This window comes from Mastigoproctus giganteus, chromosome 7, assembly GCF_048544385.1.
Source record: "Mastigoproctus giganteus isolate SK-2022 chromosome 7, ASM4854438v1, whole genome shotgun sequence".
Taxonomy (NCBI): domain Eukaryota; kingdom Metazoa; phylum Arthropoda; class Arachnida; order Uropygi; family Thelyphonidae; genus Mastigoproctus; species Mastigoproctus giganteus.
Window position 1 is genome coordinate 181347180 of NC_143581.1, and position 21353 is coordinate 181368532.

At 37.4% G+C, this 21353-nt stretch overlaps 1 protein-coding gene across 1 annotated transcript in view; it reads left to right on the plus strand.

Moving 5' to 3' along the window:
- The window catches only part of IleRS-m (Isoleucyl-tRNA synthetase, mitochondrial), a 403472-nt gene that overhangs the window by 346113 nt on the left and 36006 nt on the right, over positions 1–21353 (plus strand). Inside the window, exon 17 of the mRNA XM_090378489.1 lies at positions 7008–7139. Coding sequence (XP_090234615.1) covers positions 7008–7139 — 132 coding nt within the window. The remainder of the gene's footprint in view (positions 1–7007; positions 7140–21353) is intronic.

The following is a 21353-nucleotide window of genomic DNA, read 5'->3' on the forward strand; positions in this document are numbered from 1 at the left end:
GCTCTTCAGTATGTGACTATATTTCCTGAATGCTATCCATCCAAAATTTATTCTTCTCTTGACTTCCAGCCATTTATCATTATTACAGCTAATAACTTGTCCCAGATAAGTATATGACTCCACCTTTTCAATTACTGCTCCTTCAATCATTATTTCCCTTTCCGTGGCATACTTGTTCATCATTACTTTTGTTTTAGCCATATTCATCTTTAGTCCAAAATCCTTACTAACTGTGCATAACTGATTAAGATTTTCCTCTAATTCTTTGGGATCGTGTCTTATGACCACAATGTCATCTGCAAATTTAATTATTTAGGTACTCTCTGTTCACATTGACTCCTTTCTGCGACCAATCTAATCTTCTGAAAGCTTCCTCAAGGGCAGCAGTAAACAGCTTCGGAGATATTGTGTCTCCTTGTTGAACTCCTTTCTCAATTTTAAATTTCCTACTGTCTTTGTCTAGTCTAATAAAGGAGGTAGCACCCTCATATATTTTCTTCAAAATCATAATATACGGGGTATCTATGCCTTTTCATAATCCACAAATGCCAGGCGTAATGGTGTTTTATATTCATTTGCTTTCTCCATTAGCTGTGATATTATGTGAAGGTGATCCATAGTTGAGAATCCTGTCCTAAAGCCAGCTTGCTCTTTCGGATGATTCTCATCTAGTATTCTTTCTAATCTGTTAGTAATGACCCTTGTCTCTTAGTAATGTGGGATAACAAGCTAATTGGTCTTTAATTTCCAATTTCTGATTTATCTCCTTTCTTATGCAGCAAAACTATGATTGCATTATTCCACTACTTAGGCGTCACACCTTTTCTAATGCACTTTGTGAACAGTCTTGCCAGTTTTTGTGTTATGTCTCTTCCTCCCAATTTTAACAACTCTACCAGTAACTTCATCTGCCCCCGGGACTTTCTGATTCTTCATTTTCTTCAATGCATGTTCTACCTCATCAGGAAGAATATCGGGTATGTCGTATGTGTTGCTACTTTGCAATCCATGTTCCCCACTGCTGGTATCATTCCCTCGCTCCTTGTATAATTCTCTATAGTAGTCTTCTGCTATTTGAATTATGCCTTCTCTGCTGTTTATAAGTACACCATCACTATTCTTCAGTTTCAGTATCATTTTTCTTTCTGTATTACTGCTCATGGCTGCTGATTTAAATCCTTTGTTTTCCCTTAATGCTTGTTCTACTTTTCTTGTGTTAAATCTTCTTATGTCCTCTCTGAGTTTTTAATGCCTTTGCATAACTCAGTATACTCAATTTTCTCACTGTCAGTGTTTTTCTTGCTCTTCATTTGTCGTGTTCGATTCATCATGACAAGTGTTTCTTGACTAATTTTTTCTTCTTTGGATTTCTTTTTACCTATAGGTTTCTTGGGCTTTATCACTTCCAGAAAGTTGTAATGTTCCTCGTCGATATCTTGGTCCTGAGCAGTCTGTGGAAGCTGAAACTTGTTCTTAAGTTCCAGTACATACTGCTTTTTCTCCTCTTCTGTTATCTCAGAGACCTTTGTATTATTTACTCGAGTCAGTTTTTTCCTTTCCTTTCCTACATCTATATCAAGTGTACATCTTACCATTCTGTGATCACTTCCAACATTTACCTTATTCAGGACAGTAACATCATTCACAATATTTCTTCTGTTAGTGAGGATGAAGTCGATTTCATTAGTTGTTAATCCATTTGGACTCTTCCATGTCCACTTTCTGTTCACCCTTTTCTTGAAAAAAGTGTTCATTATTGACAGTCCTTGAGATTCTGCAAATTCCACAAGTCTTTCACCTCTTTCATTTCTTTCACCAATTCCAAAATTTCCTATAGTTCCCCTTTCTGTGCTGTTTTCTCTTTTTCCAACCTTAGCATCGAAGTCCTCAATAATAATAGTGTAATGGGTTTTTTGCTCATATAGAAGACTCAATTTCGGTGTACATTTCTTCAACCTCTTCATCATCATGGCTCGATGTTGGTGCATAAATCATTATAACCTTTAGCTTGTATCTCTTAGAAATCTTGAGTATTAGTCTTGACACCCTTGGTGATGTACTTTTGAATTCCAAAATGTTATTTTTAAAATCTTTATGGACCAGAAACACAACCCGACCTTCACTCCTTTCACTGTTTCCATTGGTGTACAGCAGATTTCCACTTGATAAACTTATAAGTGATTCATTTCTTCTTCTTGTTTCAGCCAAACAGATGATATTCCAATTCACATTTTCTAATTCCTTTTCCAGCTCTAATATCCTGTCTTCACCGATGAGTGATCTTACATTATAACAGGCCAAGTTCAGTTTCCGTGCATGGCAGCCTGGTTGTACCCAGAGATTCTTAGCATCGTCTGCTTCCACTCTGATCTGAAACTGCCGTAAGAGGAGGAGTGAAAGCTGCTGGGTACTGAGGGCCATTTGTTTTGTCGGGCTGTCTCATAATAATGCTACACATAATAATTACATTACAAATTACACATAATAATGCTATATATTTTTATTAGCTTTTCTTTTTCTATCACTTTCTCCAACAAAAAATAGTTCCAGAATGCAAAACTTTTCAAAACTATGTAATCCAAGAAAACAAATAAAATGTAAACAAAGCAATTAACTTGAAACAATTTATTGAATTTAGCATTTATAATGGCATACATAATTTTCCCACTTATCTTTATTGTATATATTAATTAACTGGCCAACAACAAAAAAAAAAAAAAAAAAAAAAAATTTTTTTTTTGTACCTCTGGAGTAAATGTTGCATTCTAAAGGAAATTGATCCTTGGGTTTCAAAAATACCAAAATCACATCTCTATCGTGTCTCAATGGAAATACATACTGAAATTTAAGTAACTTGAATAATTACTAATTTCAAATATCGTACAATAATACATATGTTATCTTAAAAATTAGTCTTGTTCATATACTCTAATCAACATATCATTATATGTACTATACATAATGATAATAAAATGATAATAATGGAAATAAAATGCACTACACATTTTATTTCCTTAGAAATGTTTGACAGTCAGAGAATTTTTCTTACAGTTCATTTTGCTTTCCCTGTTAAGAAACCAACAGTAATCTCCCCTCATGGCAGTATTCCAGTGACCTTGGCACTATTTTTCCAGTGGATATGTCCAGATGAAAACATTCCCCTTCCTCATCACTGACACCTTCCAAATTTTGAGGAAAAGTCCTGAAATGGGAATGAAGACTGAATTTTCAAAGACAGTTGAGAGTCCACATATCTTTATAAGATTGCTCATATCTTTACAACATTAAGTTAAACTGGAGATTCATAATTATCTTCTTTGCTTCTTCCAAGAAATCCATTCACAAACTGCTTTAAACATTTGCCAAGCTGCATAGTTCAGTATGCTGTAGCTTTGCTTCAAATATCTAATCTTTGAGGAGTTTCTTTATTTGAGGCACAATGAAATTTTCTTCTGTTAGTTTTGCAACCTTTGAATTGGGAAACAACTCCCTTAGCAGAAAATACTTCCTATATTGAATTTAGGAATATAGGAAGTGTTTTCTTTTTTCCCACTACTGCACAATATAATGTTTTTGCTATGATGACTACTGCCGCACAAGTGTAGAAGACAGTGGTATTTTTTTTAAACCTCCATATAGACCAATAAGTAATCCATTTACCATAAGATCACTATAAACATTCCAAGCCAAGTCATGGTATTTTATTGCATTAAAGAACATGGGCATACTTTCACATATTTCTTTCAAGCTAACAGCAAAAAGTAGAGGAACTGATAGGAATGTATTTCCACTGTGCAGCAAAACCACTTTTAAACTTTATTTTGAAACATCAATAAATATGTGTCATTCCTTAGATTTGTGTTCAATGCCCAGTTCATTCAGAAAACTGCTAATGTCTTTACAGAAATGCATACTGCCTTCCATAATGAAATATTTTGAAACCACTTGGTGATATTTTCAGTATACCATAATTTCAGTTCCTGCTTCAAGTAACTTCCACTTTTGCAACCTAGAACCAAGGAGTTCTGCTTGTTCTTTAAATAAGTTTAAATCATGAACCAAGGCATTTCACTCTTCTTGCTTAATTAAGTTTGGTGTGTTATAATTTTCTAGAGTTTGCAACACAAGAATCCTTGCTATATTCATCACTGCTTCCTTTATTCCATGATTTTACTAGATCTGGTATCAGCAGGTCTTCATTATGTGGAACAGTCCTTTTTTCAAATTATATGTTAGTATATTTGATACTGTGCTTGCTTTATCTAAACATTCCTGATATTTTTGCCATGCAGAAATAGCAACTTCTATGCAGTTCTTGCCACACCATTGGAAACAGCGAAAGTCATTTCATTTTTCCAGTTAGCCACGTCCTCATATTTGTGGTGTAGGTCACAATATTGGTGATCAGGACAAAACTTGGTTTTGTCCTGATCACCAATATTGCAACCAAAATACAAAGAATGTGCGTGTTTAGTAAAGCTATAGATTTTCTTCTTCTCAAATTTTTTTTGTAAATCATCCACATACCTAACAGAAATTGCAGGATGATTCAGACACTTTCTTTGCTGCTGCTTAAAGACTTCAACAATACAATGCTAAGCAAAACACAAACATAACAAACAGTATGCAATAGATACCCTGATAAACTATACACATACTCATACTACAACTGTCTTTGTCACTGAAAGAAAGAGAAGTGGAAGGCAGATAGACAAGGATGAACATCTTCACCTGCCCCAAAATTACTGCCATCTATGAGCATATGCAAACATTATTATTTGCAGATAACATAACAGATTAGTGCCAGAGACTACTCCCTCTAAATTGTAGCAAGATATTATTAAGACATTTTAATTTTAATGTGAAATTTTAAGAATAACGTTCGAAATCTATGCACAAATATGCACACTTGGAGAAATTATTACGTTGCGAAATGATATCTTCCTAAAAGCCAGGTCATCAGAAAAAGACTTCTAAAAATGTAGTGAACTTTTAAATTCCTGTTTTGGTTCCACATATTTATATGAATCGGCCTTTTTGTATTTGAAACAAACAAAGACGAAGAATCGCTCTACTCTTATGGACTTTACAGAAGATCCTTTACAGTTGGCCTTATCACAGTATATCCCTGATTTTGAAAGCTTGGTAGATGACATTAAGACACAAACTTCACATAAATTAAAAATTTAAATATGTATGAATTTAAAATAAGAATTCTGAATTGTATTTAATTTTAAAATTTATAAACAACATTTTTCAACATGTGTCGATTAACTTTTTTAACCATGGCAATGAAATTCTTGAGATGGTAGATCGCAGCACATTTTGAAGAAAAAAAGTAGATCGCATCACAAATTAAGTTGGCCACCCCTGGTCTATACCAACAGCTCAGGCTAATAAACAGTATTATGGCAGATATCCCAAATTTCATACAGCATCAAAGAAAAAAAAATTTAAAAACATCAAGTCCATTGATTTTGCAACTGACTTTTTTGCATTGTCATAGTTATGGCGTTGTGTTACTAGATTCTAAGATTCATCATCAATTATACTGGTGCCTCCGTAGCCAGGTGGGCAGGGGCAGCAGTATGTAGCACATGCTTCTTGATTAGACCGAGGTTCAAGCCCATGACTACCAAATGTTGGCACCTCCGTAGCCAGGTGGGAAGGAGCAGCTGTGCATAGCACACGCTTCTTGATTAGACCGGGGTTCGAGCCCGTCACCACCAAATACGGAGGATGCGGAAAGGTCATGGAATGACCACCGCATATCCCGGAGCAATATGTCCTTTGTTGCTAATGCTCCTAAAAACCAAATAACAACAACGACGACTACTAAATATGGAGAATGCGGAAAGGTCAGGGAATGACCACCACATATCCCCTGAGCAATATGGCCTTAGTTGCTAATGCTCCTAAAAACCTAATGACAAACATAACAAACAAACATCAATTATACTGCAATCTAATTTATTGAACAGCTCACAAGTGTTTTCTTGTGTATACACCTGTCACTTCTACGTCTATACCATCACTAGTTCCCAGTATCCCTTCCCCAATAGGACTTGATTATTGCTCTATATTAATTCCCAGTTTACTGGTATAGAAAACAGTTATCCTATAATTCCAGAAAAGTCTTGCTGCTGTTTGAGTGACCAACTCACAACTTGCAGTTGGTATGTGAAGAATTAAAGTCCCCATTATTAGACATTTTGATTTACTGGACAACTCTATTTGTCTGTATAGTTCTTCATTATGCTCATCAAAGACAATTGATCTCTAACACACTCCTACTTTAATTTTTGTCTTCCCAGTGCTTATGGCATACCAAACTAACTCCGTATTACACTGGCTACCTCCATCAACTGGGTGCACTTCCTTAGATTCTACATGCTTCTTAACTAAGTGCATAACATTTTCCACTCCTGTCCTATCTGTACCCATCATATTCCCCATATTCGAATTCTGAATCCCTTATGCCAGAATGGCATCATGTCACCAATATCTCTACAATGCCTGCATTTGATGACTTAATTAATACTTCAAATTCATCCAGTTTGTTTGCTGAACTCTTAGTATTACTGTATATGCAAGTATATTTGCACCTCTTTCTACTCTTAATAACTCTGACACAGCCAATGTATTTGCATGTTCCATGAGACCACCCCCCTTCCCCAGCAGGCCTTGAAATCCTTGACACCTTACTTTCCGGGCTGCTGCAAGGCCCAGTAGCAGTGCAAGAAACACTTACATCTCTGACTGCAGCTGCTATCAGTCTGTGTATCTTCCCCATGCTAGCAGTTTTCCCAACCCACCTAATACTGCTTCAATGGCATCAGCAAATATTCTTTCACTCCTGTGTAAGTGTATCCCATCTTTGTTGAAAGAAAGATGATTAGAAAGGACATCATCTGTCATATGCTTGAACTTGTCTTTTATTTTTCTTTAAATGTGATAAATAAGGCAACTGCTATTTTTTATTTATTATTTTGTTTTTTGCTCTGTAGGTAAAGAACAATGTGAATTCAGCACTTGGAATTGATGTTTTGAGGTGGCATATAGCTAGCCATTCTTGTAATCAGCAAAATATAACAGTTGGAGTTAGTGATATCGCCATTAGTGCTAAGAAGATTTCTGGAGTAAGATTATTAATCAAAATATCTTAAAATATTACAAACCGTAACTAATAGTTTGTTATTTTAAATTCTAACATGCCAAAAAAAAAAAAAAAAAAAGAATTGGTTACACAACTCCCTGCTGGAATTTACTTAGTTATTGGAAAGATTATTTAAATAATCTTTATAGTAAATCTTGTTGGATTAATGGATAATGTTTAACTCCTTGTTAAGAGATGTTATAGGCATAATACACTGGTGTAATAAATGCTAGTGTGCTGTAAAACAAATAACAATCTTGTTAAACAATAAAGCTAACAGTGTGTTTTTTTTTTTTTTTTTTTTTTTCCTTTTAAATTTCAATACATGGATTAGTTTCCCCTGTATTTTTTATTTTTGAATGTGATTTTGGCAGTCTTTGTACTACAAAATTTCCGTCGTTGTGGAAGTTGACAACTTAAATTCAAGGCTGAATTAGACAAACTTTTGGATTGAATGGATGGATGAAGTGGGAGGTTTTTTTTTTTTTTTAGGTGTATAAGCTTGCTTTCTTGCATCATATGCCTCTACTAATGCTCTCAGAACAGTACTTGCTGTAAAGAAATTATGTAATGTGTTTCTTAACTTCCCTTTCCTGTAACACTTTGTAATGATGTCTTTGACCCCTCAAGTATTATGTAATAAAAGCTAAAATAACCCAACCGTTCTTAATGTACATTTCCTTAATTTTATATAATACAATAATAAACATGTGAAATGTATGTGTTAAGTGTCACATAAGAACTGATAGGCTGGAATATTTTCATTGCTAATTAACAATGACTTGCAAAGTCACTGACTGGCAAACATGAACAGACATCCTTAATACTTCAGAAAAATGTATCCTGTCATAAATTATTTATAATCACACAAAATAGATTTCTCTTGTAAAGCAACTGTATCATAACTGACTTTTTACTCATTTCAAAATGGTTGGAGAATACTAAGTAATATTATGACTCTGAAGTGAAATCTTCACCTTCCCAATATTTAAAGAAATAGAAAAAGGGGAAATTGCTTTTTCTCCCCTTGTTATAAAATGCAGTGTGAGTGAGTTAAAAGAGCAAGATTTTAAGCATAAAAGAAAAATGAAATGTGATATGAGAAACTGGGAAAAAAGAAAGTCACTGTTTGCTGTGAGTTTCATTTGATTACCTCAGTAGTCCATAATATTGTATCCTCCGAATAAGTCCATGGACTCACTCGGAGGATATAATAATAAAAATGAAGGATGATAACTGATTTTTTCATTCAGTAATTACTGTGAGTTACTTAATTTTTTTATTAATTTAATTTTTATAACGAAATTACATTTTTTGCATGTAAAGTCAGTCCTCGTATAACATGTTTACACTACACGAATTCGATCATACACGATTTATAAATAGGGGAACGATATCGTATATAACATGAACCGAATTCGCTTATGCACGATTCGCCTTTGTGTTTACAAGAAATGGCAGTCAAACGCAGAATCACCCCAACTGAATGCAACACAATAGGAATGGAGAGAAGATTCCCAAAATGTATTTGTTTTTTATATCAGTGAAGGGGAAACATATTTAACCATAATAATGTAAAAACCCACACAATTCTGGCTATCGGTATTATCGCAAATGCCATTAGATCGATTTTACTACCAGTTTATAACAGATTTCCACTAGCAGGAACGCAACTGGAAATTGTTTTTATTGTTTTATGGTAGTAACCCCCAGAAATGTGCTTTAGTAAAATGTGAGCTAGTGAGGTGTTCATAGTGTGTCTCTACGTTTACTGTGCTGTTTATTCAGTTGCTACACGCGCGCAGCTTTGTTTATGTGTATCAAGCATGCCTCCTCATTTTGTAATTGTGCTTTATTCCCTAAAAATGAGTAAAATACTTAAAAGGTGTGAAAAGGAAGCGTCCTGGTGAAAACACTACAGATTCAGAGAGAAAAAGAAAAGCAATATCGATAAACAGAGGCAGACTAGGTCAAAAACTTCTTACCCGGGAAAATTTCTAGTGGCCTCATACTAGTATTTATGGCCAAAATCACACCGGCCTCCGGCCCAGCGGGGTTTCCCCGGTAAGGCTTATGGCCAGTTTGCCTCTGTCGATAGAGAAAAAATACGAAATTGTGAAACGAAATGAAAGACCATGTGATATTGCATGTGCTACAGCCCTAAATGAGGCAACACTGAGAATTACAAAGAATGCAGAGAAAATAAAAACAGTTTTCATAGCAGGAACAACTCAAAGTGTAATTAAAATCCATTAGATTAAGGCACAAAGAATTGTAAGAGATGAAACAGCTGTCATCTGTTTCGATAGAAAATCAAACAAAAAACAAGTTTGCTTACGATAGAAGCAAAAGCATTAGCAATATTTTATTATGTAATAGTCGCAATAAAATACTTACGTATTTTATTACGATAATTTATTGTGTTGGTGATGTTTTGGTTACAAATGTGTATTCAATCTTGGGTGGTCGGCACCTAACCCTATTTTTCCCATAGGGCTGGTTGTTTATATTGTACGATTTTACATTGCACAAGGGTTTCTAGGAACACAACTATCGTGCTATGCAAGGACTGACTGTACTTCTATAAATTACAGTGATGTTTGCATTTTTCTATGGGGAAAATGCATTTTCATTTGGCGCCTCCGTAGCCAGGTGGGAAGGAGCAGCAGTGCGCAGCACACGCTTCTTGATTAGACCGGGGTTCGAGCCCGTCACCACCAAATATGGAGAATGCGGAAAGAACTCCCAGTGGTCAGGAATGACCACAGCATATCCCAGAGCAATATGGCCTTAGTTGCTAATGCTCCTAAAAACCAAATAACAACGAGCATCTTGATTTTAAACTTCTGGGACACCGCTTCATAATTGAGGAAGTTGGTATATATTTTATTTTCACTATATAATAGTTTCACTTAATAAATTTTTGCACTTACACAGTTGGTAAATCAGGGAACCAAGAGCAAGTTCCCCCCCCCCCAAGCGTGGGCAACTGCACATGGTAAGAGAACTCCCAGTGGTGCTGCTGGTCCTGCAGATTAGCATCACTGTGGTACAGTGCCCACAGCCTGAATTCCTGGCTACCATCATAGGAATCTGGCATGTTTGCCATGCACTGTGACCCATGGAAACTCAGAAGGGAGAATCCTGGCAGTTGAGAGGTCCAGCTCCAAAACACCACTTTGGCTCTCTGCTTCGACAAGATGGGTGGCCTGGGATAGCTAACCTAGTATCAATCAGCTAGTGAGTGCTCTTGCAAGGGTCTACTGTGTCAATGCCATGCCCCTATTCTCATGATCTGAAGGACAGGATTCAGGCTGGTGGCAGTGCGGTTATCATGTCTATGTAGACCTGGCATCCTATTTGGGCACCATAGTAGCTGGGGAGCCTGGGCATGAAACAAACTAAAAATCTTGGCTAAGGTAAGAAAAGCCAACACGAGAACCATGGCAAACTACTGGAAACTTGCTGGACAAACTGGTTTGCCACTACTGCACTTTAGTGCTGCTTTCTCATTAAACAGATGGTGTGTGTTATTGGTAGTGGCAATACATGAACTGCCACTACAAATGCATTAAATTTCATTTCATCACTACCGATGCATTAAGTGATTGAATGACTTAATGATATATATATTTATATAAATAATCTTTTTTTCTTTTCCTCTTATTTCCTAACCTTTAAAGTTAGGTAAGGAAACCTTTTCCTGTTATTTCCTAACCTAACATTTAAGGTCAGGTTAGGAAATATAATGAAAAATAAAGAAACCTTAAAGGTTAGGGAATAATAGGAAAAGAAAGAAAGATTCTTTATATAGATATGTATCATGCAGTGCGAAGATGCAATAGCAGCAGTCTGTATATTGCTGTTACTGATAATACTCGCTATCTGTTTACCGAGCAAGCAGCACTAAAGTGTGGTAGTGGCAAACCAGTTTGTCCGGTAAGTTTCCAATAGTTTGCCATGGTTCTCGTGTTGGCTTCCTTTGCCTTAGCCAAAATCTTCATAGCATCCTGATAATAAAAACACTTCTTCTGGAACTCCAACACGTCTCACCAGAAAAATTGGATGTTGATCCTGTTAATGTCACCTCAGCAAAAATACAGAAAACAGAAGTTATATCAGGTCCAACACCTTGTTACTTAATAATACACTCTACAAATGAGAAACCTATAGGAAAAATGTCACCCTTCTTTATTTGGAAGGGTTGGCAGGCTCTCCTAAATCAGTCAAATGGCTTTGCTCAGTCAGGCAACATCCTTGTAGAGACCAGAAATGACAACCATTCAGAACACCTCCTTCAAGCCACATGTATGGGGGAGTGCAGATCATAGTTACCCCCTACAAGACACTGAATTTAAATCTCAAGGAATGACATCTGCAAAATGAATATTCTGGCATAGGGATGTGAATCTTGTTCCCACTAGAAACATCACCCTAACATTCCATTCACGAACACTCCTAATGAGATTAAAGCAGGCTATATCAATTGTCCAAGGCACCTCCGTAGCCAGGTGGGCAGGAGCGGCAGTGCGTAGCACACGCTTCTTGATTAGACCGGGGTTCGAGCTTGTGACCACTAAATACGGAGGATGCGGAAAGGTCAGGGAATGACCACTGCATATATATATATCCCTGGAGCAATATGGCCTTAGTTGCTAATGCTCCTAAAAACCAAATAACAACAACAATAACATCAATTGTCCAGTGCATCTCTATGTCCCAAATCCTTTAAGGTGTTTTAGGTGCCAGAAATATAGACACTCTCAAAATGGCCTGTCATGGAGTCCTTGCAGGCCCTTCATGTGCTGCAAACAACCACAAAATTACATCATGTCCAGTTACTAAACCAACCTGCATTAACTGCCAAGAAAAGCACCATGCATATTCGTGAGCATGCCAGAGGTGGAAAGAAGAAAAAGAAATACAAAGACTTGAGGCAGAGTTGAACATATCATATCAGGAGGCAAGAAAAGCAGTGAAATCTTTAATACAAAAAACCTGCGCGCACTCAGAAGGTAGCAGGGAGATGTTCCATCAGAACTCAAACAGAAATGACCATCCCTCCTAGAGTCACTCACTCCTATTGCACACTACCTGATAAGCTCACAAAAACTGCACAGAAAGATCAATCAGCTATCACTTCCATATCTGTGCCTCCTCCTAATTCTCCACCAGTAACAAAAGTAACTGCTAGAGAAAAGAATAAAAATCTGAAATACCCCTAGTTCTCAAGAAAAAATGGATGTTGAGATGAAGGAGGTACTAGACAATTCAGTCTTGGAACTCTTTGTGGAGGAAGCAGTGGAAACAGAACAGCATCCATGCTTCTCCACATCCATTTTTTTCTTGAGAACTAGAGGGTATTTCAGGATTTTTATTATTTTCTATAGTAATTTCTTTTGTTATTGATGGAGCATGATACTACTAACCTTCCTTTCACAATACTACTAACATACTTAAGAACAGAACTGGGAATGGATCTACCCATGGAGGGGGTGCAATCCATGTGGGTAACCAGACCCCATTTCAACTTGTGCTGCTTTCCTTCAACATAGAAGTTGTAGCAGTTCGCTTTATAGTAGGGTTTCTATTAACAGTTTGTTTGATTTATTTGCCACCTGAGACTGATATCTCTTGGACAGACCTAGATGATCTCATTTTGCAGCTTCCCCCCCATCCTACCCCTTGGCAATTTCAATGGATAACACCCTTTGGGGTATTGTCCACATTAATGGAAGGGAACATGTCATAGAACATATGCCTACTGACAGTGACCTCTCCCTTCTATATGTGGGGGCTAACATCTTTTTCCATATGCCTACCCATACATTCTCTGCTATTGATCTTTCTATATTGCTCCTCCTCTCTCTCCTTCCGTCCTTCTTTCCCTCACTTTTTAAAGTGGAGGAGAACTTATATAAAAGTAAACCAGCCTGCTTAATAGGATAACTGTCTTCCTTTTAGGTTACTGGGGTGGAAGATTGATCAAGCTGACTGGAATACCTTTCAACATCTTGCAAAATTTAACATCACTACAGTCAGTCAGGAGCCTGTCAATGATGCAGTGTTGTACATCACAGAAAATCTTGTCCATGCAGTTGCAATTAAAATTCTGAAAACATCTACCCATTTTCCACCATTTCCCAAACCTTGGTGGAATATAGAATGCAAAGTAGCCAAAAAGCCTCATAACCAAGCTTGCAGGATATTTGGATCAACTGATGATGTTACCAACAGTGAATGCTAAATGGGAAGCATTAAATGTGATAATCATAGCTTCACGATTACAACACTGAATGCTTCCCATTAGGTTTTTTATACCAACTAAGAGATACTGTTCAAGGCTTAGACCTAAATGAATGTCACATGAACTGATGAGACTAGTAGCAGAAGAAAAAAATACATGAAATGCATATAAATTATCAGAGAATAGAAAACCCTACACTAGATATAAACTAGTCTGCAGTTCCACTATCAAAAGTCTTTGACTTTCAAAAGTGTTCCACTTTTGAAAGACTACTCTACAAATTGGAGCAGTGTGGCATTAGGGATAAGTCTTGTGCTATGGAAAAAGGGATGATTGAATAGGAGAAAACAGTGTCAATGGACACAGTTCTCCTTGGACTAATGTTAATGGAGTCCTCTTGGGTTCAGTGCTGTGCACATTGTTGTTTTCAATATTTATTAATATTTATTGATGAAAGTATATCAGGCTTAATGCCTGAGTTTGCAGAGGTTGGCAGTGTGGTTAATGAGAAGAGTAACTGGGTATGCTACTGCAACACAATCTAAAAAATTAGTTGGGTAGTAGTAATTGAAGTTTAACATCGGAAGCAAGAGAGTCCATATATGTAGCAGTAATTCAGAATAACATACTAAATGTGTGATGAGGTTAGTGGAGAATGAAAAAGACCTGGGGGGGGGGAATTTGTGCAGTCAGTTATGGAGTTTTCTGAGCAGCAAAGGTTGACTGTTGGGACAGCTGGTTGGGTTTTGTCAATGGTGTACAAGAATTTTGGCAGCAGAGATAAGGAGATAATTATTCCAATGCATAAAGATGGTTAGGCCATTACTTGAGTACTGCACATGTCTTTAAGTCTCGTTTTAGAAAGGATGTGAATCTGCTGGAATGGGTACAGAGAAGAGCAAAAAGATTAGTGAGGTTGACAATGTGGTCTTACAAGGAAAGGCTCAGTTCTGCAAATTGACATGTCAGGAAACTAGGCACTTGTTAATTGAATTGTTTAAGGCTATGGAGGAATTCAGTAAGCTAAATGTTAGCATTCTTACTCTTGCTTAGACAATACATGAGAGTTTATAAATTTAAATTAAGAAAGAATGAACTAGACAAATTATTAGAGGGGATGGACAGGTCATATGGAAATGTTTCCTTTTTTGTTAAATTTGTTTCTTTTTTCTAATTTGTAAAATATTTGTTTCATTTAATACCATATTTAACAGATGCGAAATGAAAGATAGAAAAAGTGCTAGAGGATTAAATTTTTGTTCACTCTGGAGCTTCATCTACTGCATGAATTTTCAAAAAAAAAAAAAAAAGTAAAACTGTTGAATTGGTTTATTTTATTTCCCATAATAAAAATAAATGAAACATACTACTAAATCACAATGCTTTGCAAGAAAACTTTTCCCACAGCTTCTCTATTGAAAAAATGAGAAGTCTCTATTGGAAGGGTTAAAGTGCACCACAAAGTTGGCAGTATTTTATATATGATTCACACAACTGACAGTAGATTAATAGAGCATTATACACAAACCTCACTATATGCATGGATGTTTGTAAATGTCTTCAGAAAATCTCAATATATCTTTCTAACAATTGTTTACAAAAATATTAAAATGAATGATATTCTTTAATAATTCCCAAGTTCAGTACATATGATCAACCCGAATATCCCAGAATGAAGATCAGCAAAGGCCTTTACATATGGTTAGCATTAGTAAAGGCACATGATGCAAGAAAGCAAGCTTATATAGGGAAAAAAAGGGAAAAAAAAACCTTCTCATTTCACCTGCTCCTAGTTTGTCTAGTTCTGCCTTGAATCTATTTAAGCTATTGACTTCTACAACGACAGATGGAAGTTTGTTCCTGCAATCAACCATCTGCTGGCTAAAGGCAAACTTCCGCACATCTATCCTACAACTATGTTTCCTCAATTGGAATTTATGCCCTCTCGGACGATTTTTCTGAACAAGAGGAAGAATCCCATCAGCATTGAGCTTGCTCAAACCATTCAAGCCTTTATACAACTCAGTCAGATCACCTTGCAAGTGCCTAGTCTCCAGACACTGTAATTTGCAAAACTTAAGCCTTTCTTCATAAGAGCAACCCTTTGTTCCATTCACTAATCTTGTTGCCCTTCTCTCTACTTGTTCCAGTAGCTCTACATCTTTCTTAAAATGAGGCCTCCAGACCTGTATACAATACTCAAGGTGTGGCCTGACAATTACATTATACAAGGGGATAATCACCTCCTTATCCCTGCTAGAAAAATTCCTGTATATCATTGACAAGACACCATGAGCTACCCTTGCGAACTGTCTGCACTGCTCGGAAAACTTCATACCTGCCTGCACAATTACCCCCAGGTCCTTCTCATTCTCTACCACTGTCAGTGTAGTACCACACAGTTGATATGTTACTCTGGGGTTACTGCTTCCCATATGCAGCATTTTACATTTGTCAATGTTAAACTTCAGTTGCCAACTCTCAGCCCATCTGTTCAACTTTTCTAGATTCTGTTGCAGCAGTGTAATGTCATTAGTGTCATTCACAACCCTGCCGACCTTTGTGTCATCTGCAAATGTGGACATTAAGCCTGATATACCATCAATTAATAAATATAGAAAACAATGGGCTCAACACTGAACCCTGGGGGTAAAAAAACTGCAGCCTTTATCAACCCACAGCAGGATGGAAGCCTCCTCAACAATTCATGCTGAGGGAAATGGACCATAATCTGCCACGCTGGTCCAGTGCGGGTTGGCAGATCGACCGTATTTAGCAGTCAGGGGCTTGAACCCCGGTCTACTCAAAGAGCATGTGCTACTGCACTCCCGCTACTCACCACTCGGCTACGGAGGCCGGTTAACTCTAGGGGACTTCACTATTAACATTAGTCCACGAAAAGCAGTGTTCATTGATTAGCACTCTGTTTTTTCCCACTCAACCATCCCTTTATAGGAAAATTGCTGCTATGGAGCAGCAATTTTCCTCCAATGCCACACTTCTCCAATTTGTACAGCAGTCTTCCATGTGCAACAGTATCAAAAGCCTTTAAGATCCAAATATATTATATCAAAGTTATTCCCTGCATCCAGTTCTTTTGTGACCACATCATACTATCCAATCAAATTGGTCAGGCAAGACTTTCCCTTAACAAAACTATGCTGTGTCTGAACTATAATGAAGTCTTGTCTAGATAATCCTGCAGTGCTTCTTTAACCAGTGCCTCCATTAATTTCCCTGGAACAGAAGTAGTAGTAGTAGTAGTGGCACATGATGCAAGAAAGCAAGTGTAGGAGCTTATGCAGCATCAGCCAAAAAAAAAAAAAAAAATCACACCATTCCCTCCAAATGCCTGTCCAGTTCCTCCTTAAATTTATTTAACCTATCAACTTCCACAACTACAGATGGAAGTTTGTTCCAGCAATTAACCACCCGCTGGCTAAAGGCAAATTTCCGCACATCTATTCTACATCTGTCCTTTCTTAATTTGAACTTATGTCCCCGTAGGTTCGTAATCTGAACAAGTGGAAGGATCCCATCAGAATTCAGCGTGCTCAACCCATTCAAGGCCTTATAGACCTCAATCAGATCACCGCGCAGGTGCCTAGTCTCCAGCCACTGCAACTTGCAGACCTTAAGCCTCTCTTGGTAAGAGAATCCCTTCATTCCCCTCACCAATCGTGATGCTCTTCTCTGTACACGCTCAAGCAAATCTACATCCTTCCTAAAATGAGGCCTCCAGACCTGTACGCAGTACTCAAGGCGTGGCCTGACCATTGCCTTATACAGAGGGACAATCACCTCCTTTTCCCTGCTAGCAAAATTCCTATATATCATTGACAAAACCCCATGACCTGCCCTAGCAGCCTGTCTGCATTGCTCAGAAAACTTCATATCTGACTGCACAATTACTCCCAGGTCTTTTTCATTTTCTACCACCTTAAGTGTAGTACCACACAGTTGGTACGTTTCTCTGGGGTTACTTCTACCCATATGCAGTACTTTGCATTTGTCAAGGTTGAACTTCAGTTGCCACATCTTAGCCCATCTGCCCAAATTATCTAGATCCTGTTGCAGTAGCACACTGCCATTACTGTCATTAACAACCCTGCCAACCTTTGTGTCATCTGCAAACTTCGACATTAAGCCTGATATACCTTCATCAATATCATTGATAAATACACAAAACAACAGTGGACCCAACACCGAACCCTGTGGGACTCCACTAATAACATTAGTCCACGAAGAGCAGCACCCATTGATTACCACCCTCAGTCTTCTCGCACTTAACCATCCTTTTATCCATTGTAGCAACTTACCCTTAATACCATTCTGCTCCAATTTGTACAGTAGTCTTCCATGCGCAACAGTGTCAAAAGCTTTCCTGAAATCCAAGTATATGATATCAAAATTATTTTTTGCATCCAGTTCCTTTGTGACCACATCATAATAACCAATCAAATTTGTCAGACAAGACTTTCCCTTAACAAACCCATGCTGTGTTTGAATTATTGCTGCAGTCTTGTCTAGATGATCCTGCAATGCATCTTTAACCAGTGACTCCATTATTTTACCCGGAACAGAAGTTAAACTAACTGGTCTGTAATTACTCGTGTCACCCTTCGATCCACCTTTGTGAATTGGGGACACATTTGCACATCTCCAGTCCGTGGGAACCTCCCCTGAGTCCAAGGATGCTCTCATAATTATGGCTAAGGGTTTGCTTAGTTGCTTTGCCGCCTCCTTTAAAATAACTGGATAGATCCCATCCACCCCAGGTGCCTTTCTTATGTTTAACTTCAACAATTTCTCCTCCACTTTGCTCTCAGTTATTACAAAATTATTAAGCACACTGCTACAATTTGATAACCTTCTTCCATTTTCAAACTGTAATAATTCCTCACGTGTGAATGTAGATGCAAAATACTCATTCAGTTTGTTTGCTATCTGAGCAGGATCATCAACAGTCGAACCATCGATGTCAAGTGGACCAATCATATTCATCCCCTTCCTTTTAGAGTTTATATAAGTAAAGAAATCCTTGCTGTTTTTCTTAGCATCTTTTGCCAAAGATTTCTCGTAATCCGCCTTCGCCTGCCGAACCTCCTTTGTGACCTGATTACAGACTAGCTTATATCTGCCACAGGCTTCTGCGTCACCTGATAATTTATATGCATCCCATGCATTTTTCTTCTCTGCCACGAGTCTCATTAGTTCATTTGATAACCATTTAGGCCTAAACCTTGAAAGATATTTCGGTATATAAAGTCTAGTAGCTTCCACGATTAATTCCTTGAATGCTTCCCACTTAGAATTTACTGTTGGTAACATCGTCAGTTGATCCCACTGTACAGAATTTAAAAACTGTCTGAGACCACTGTACTCCCCTTTATGGAAGCAAAAACCCTTTCCTTTACCCCTGACGGTAGTTACCTCTTTGAGTAAATCCCACTTCAGCACACTGTGATCACTGCTACCTAGTGGTTCCTTTATCTGCAAATTCTTAATACACGAATGATCACTGCTGATAACCAGATCAAGAGTGTTACTTTCTCTGGTTGCCTCTCGAACATGCTGCTGCAGAAAACAATCATCCAATAAATCCACAAAAGTCTGACTAGTGTGTGAGTGACCAATCCACAAGTTCCAGTCAATATCTGGGAAGTTAAAATCCCCCATTATAAGACATTCTGATTTACTAAACTAACAGGTCTGTAATTACTTGTGTTGCTCTTTGATTCTCCTTTGTGAATTGGGGTCACGTCACATTGAACACCTCCAGTCCATGGGTACCCCCCTGAGTCCAAAAAAGCTCTCATAATTATGCCTAAGGGTTTGCTTACTTGTTTTGCTTCCTCCTATAATATAACTGGATAGATCCCATCCTCCCCAGTGCCTTTCTTATATTTATCTTCAACAATTTCTCCTCAGTTTTGCTTTCAGTTATTACAAAATCATCTAGCTCACTGCCAGAGTTTAATTCACCTTTGGCATTTCCTTCCTTGAATAGCTCCTCATGCGTGAATGTAGATGCAAAATACTCATTTCGTTTGTTAGCTACCTAAGCAGAATCATCAACAGTTGAACCATCGATATCAAGTGGACCAATCTGATTCATTCCCTTTCTTCCGTTGCCAAAGATTTCTCGTAATCTGCCTTTGCCTGCCTAACCTCCTTTGTGACTTGGTTACAGGTCAGCTTATATCTATCTTAGGCTTCCATATCACCTGTTAAATTATATGTATTTCATACAGTTTTCTTCTCTGCCACATGTCTCATTAGTTCATCTGACATCCATTTAGGCCTAAACCTTGAATAATATATTTCTTAGTTTTTTATGAAAAGCCTAGTAACTTCCAAGATTAATTCTTTGAATGCTTCCCATTTTGAATTTGCTGTTGGTAAAATTATCAGTTGGTCCCACCATAGTCACCTTTACGAAAGCAAAAATCCTTCCCTTTACCCCTGATGGTAGTTACCTCTTTGAGTAAATCTCACATCAGCACACTGTGTTCACTGACATCTAGTGGTTCCTTTAACTGCAAATTCTTAATGCATGAAGAATCACTACTAGTAATCAGATCAAGTATTACTCCCTCCAGTTGCCTCCCAACATGTTGCTGTAGAAAGCAGTCATCCAATAAATTCACAAAAGCCTTGCTAGTGTATGAGTGACCAACCCAAAAATTCCAGTCAATATCTGGGAAATTAAAATCCCCCATTATAAGACACTCTGATTTACTGGCCCACTCTATTTCTCTGTACAAATGTTTATCGTACTCATCAGAGTCATTAGGCCTATAGCACACTCCTATTCTTAATTTTGCTTTCCCTGTACTTATGTCACACCAAACTGACTCGACACTGCACTATCCAGCCATGTCGATTGACTGTACTTCCTTGGATTTTATGCGTTTCTTAACTAATAGCATAACCCCTCATCCCTTCCTATCCTGTCTATCTGTCCTTCGTGTACACATTGTACTCCCCAAATTCCATTTCTGAATTCCCTGTATCTGTGTGACACCACATCTCTGATATCCCAAAAATATCTTTGATGTTTTGACCAACACCTCAAATTCATTAAATTTATTTACCAAACTCCTAGCATTGGTGTACATGCAAATATACATGTACCTGTTCCTATTCTTAGCTACCCTAACACTGCCTATATATTTACTTGTTCTGCAATGGCTGCCAGCAGTCTCTGAAATCCCCTCTACCTTGTTTTCCAGGCTGCTGCTAATTCCAATAGAAGCAGTGCAAGAATCACTTCCACCTCTTCCAGCAGCTACTGTTTACTTATTAGTCCTTATATCCCGTCCCCAAGCTAGTTTTCTGACCCACCTAACACTGCCTCGATAGCATCAGCAAATATTCTTACACCCTTTCTACTTAAGTGTATCCCATGCCTACAGAAGCAGTCTCTCCTGTTAAAAATCACAGACCAGGCTGTGAAAAATTCTACCCCTTGAGCCTTGCACGATCTCTCCAGGGCCAAATTGATCGACAAGGCTCTCATTATAAATTTCCTCCGAAAGATAACAAATCGTAAAAGCTTAAATGTTTAATTATTAAGCTTATGGAAAACACAGTTCACATTTTTACATTAATACATTTTTCACAAATAAATTTTAAATCTTTGAAATTATAAGAACATTTACATATCAGATATAATGTTTGAACAGAATGTTTCCCATGTTATCTGATCAAATTACTTCACTTGCGTAAAATGTAGAATAAATCAATTACTAACAGTGTGAAAGGCATATGTTTCACATATGTTTTTCCTCTGCTTCTTCAGTGATTGTAATACTGCTTTTACATCATTACAATAAGCACCAAAAGACCAAATTGATCAAGTTTTTTGTTGGTGTTTCAGTGTTTTTGGTGATAGTATATTAAAATCACTGCAGAAGCAGAGCAGAAAGCTATGAAACATTAATTTTA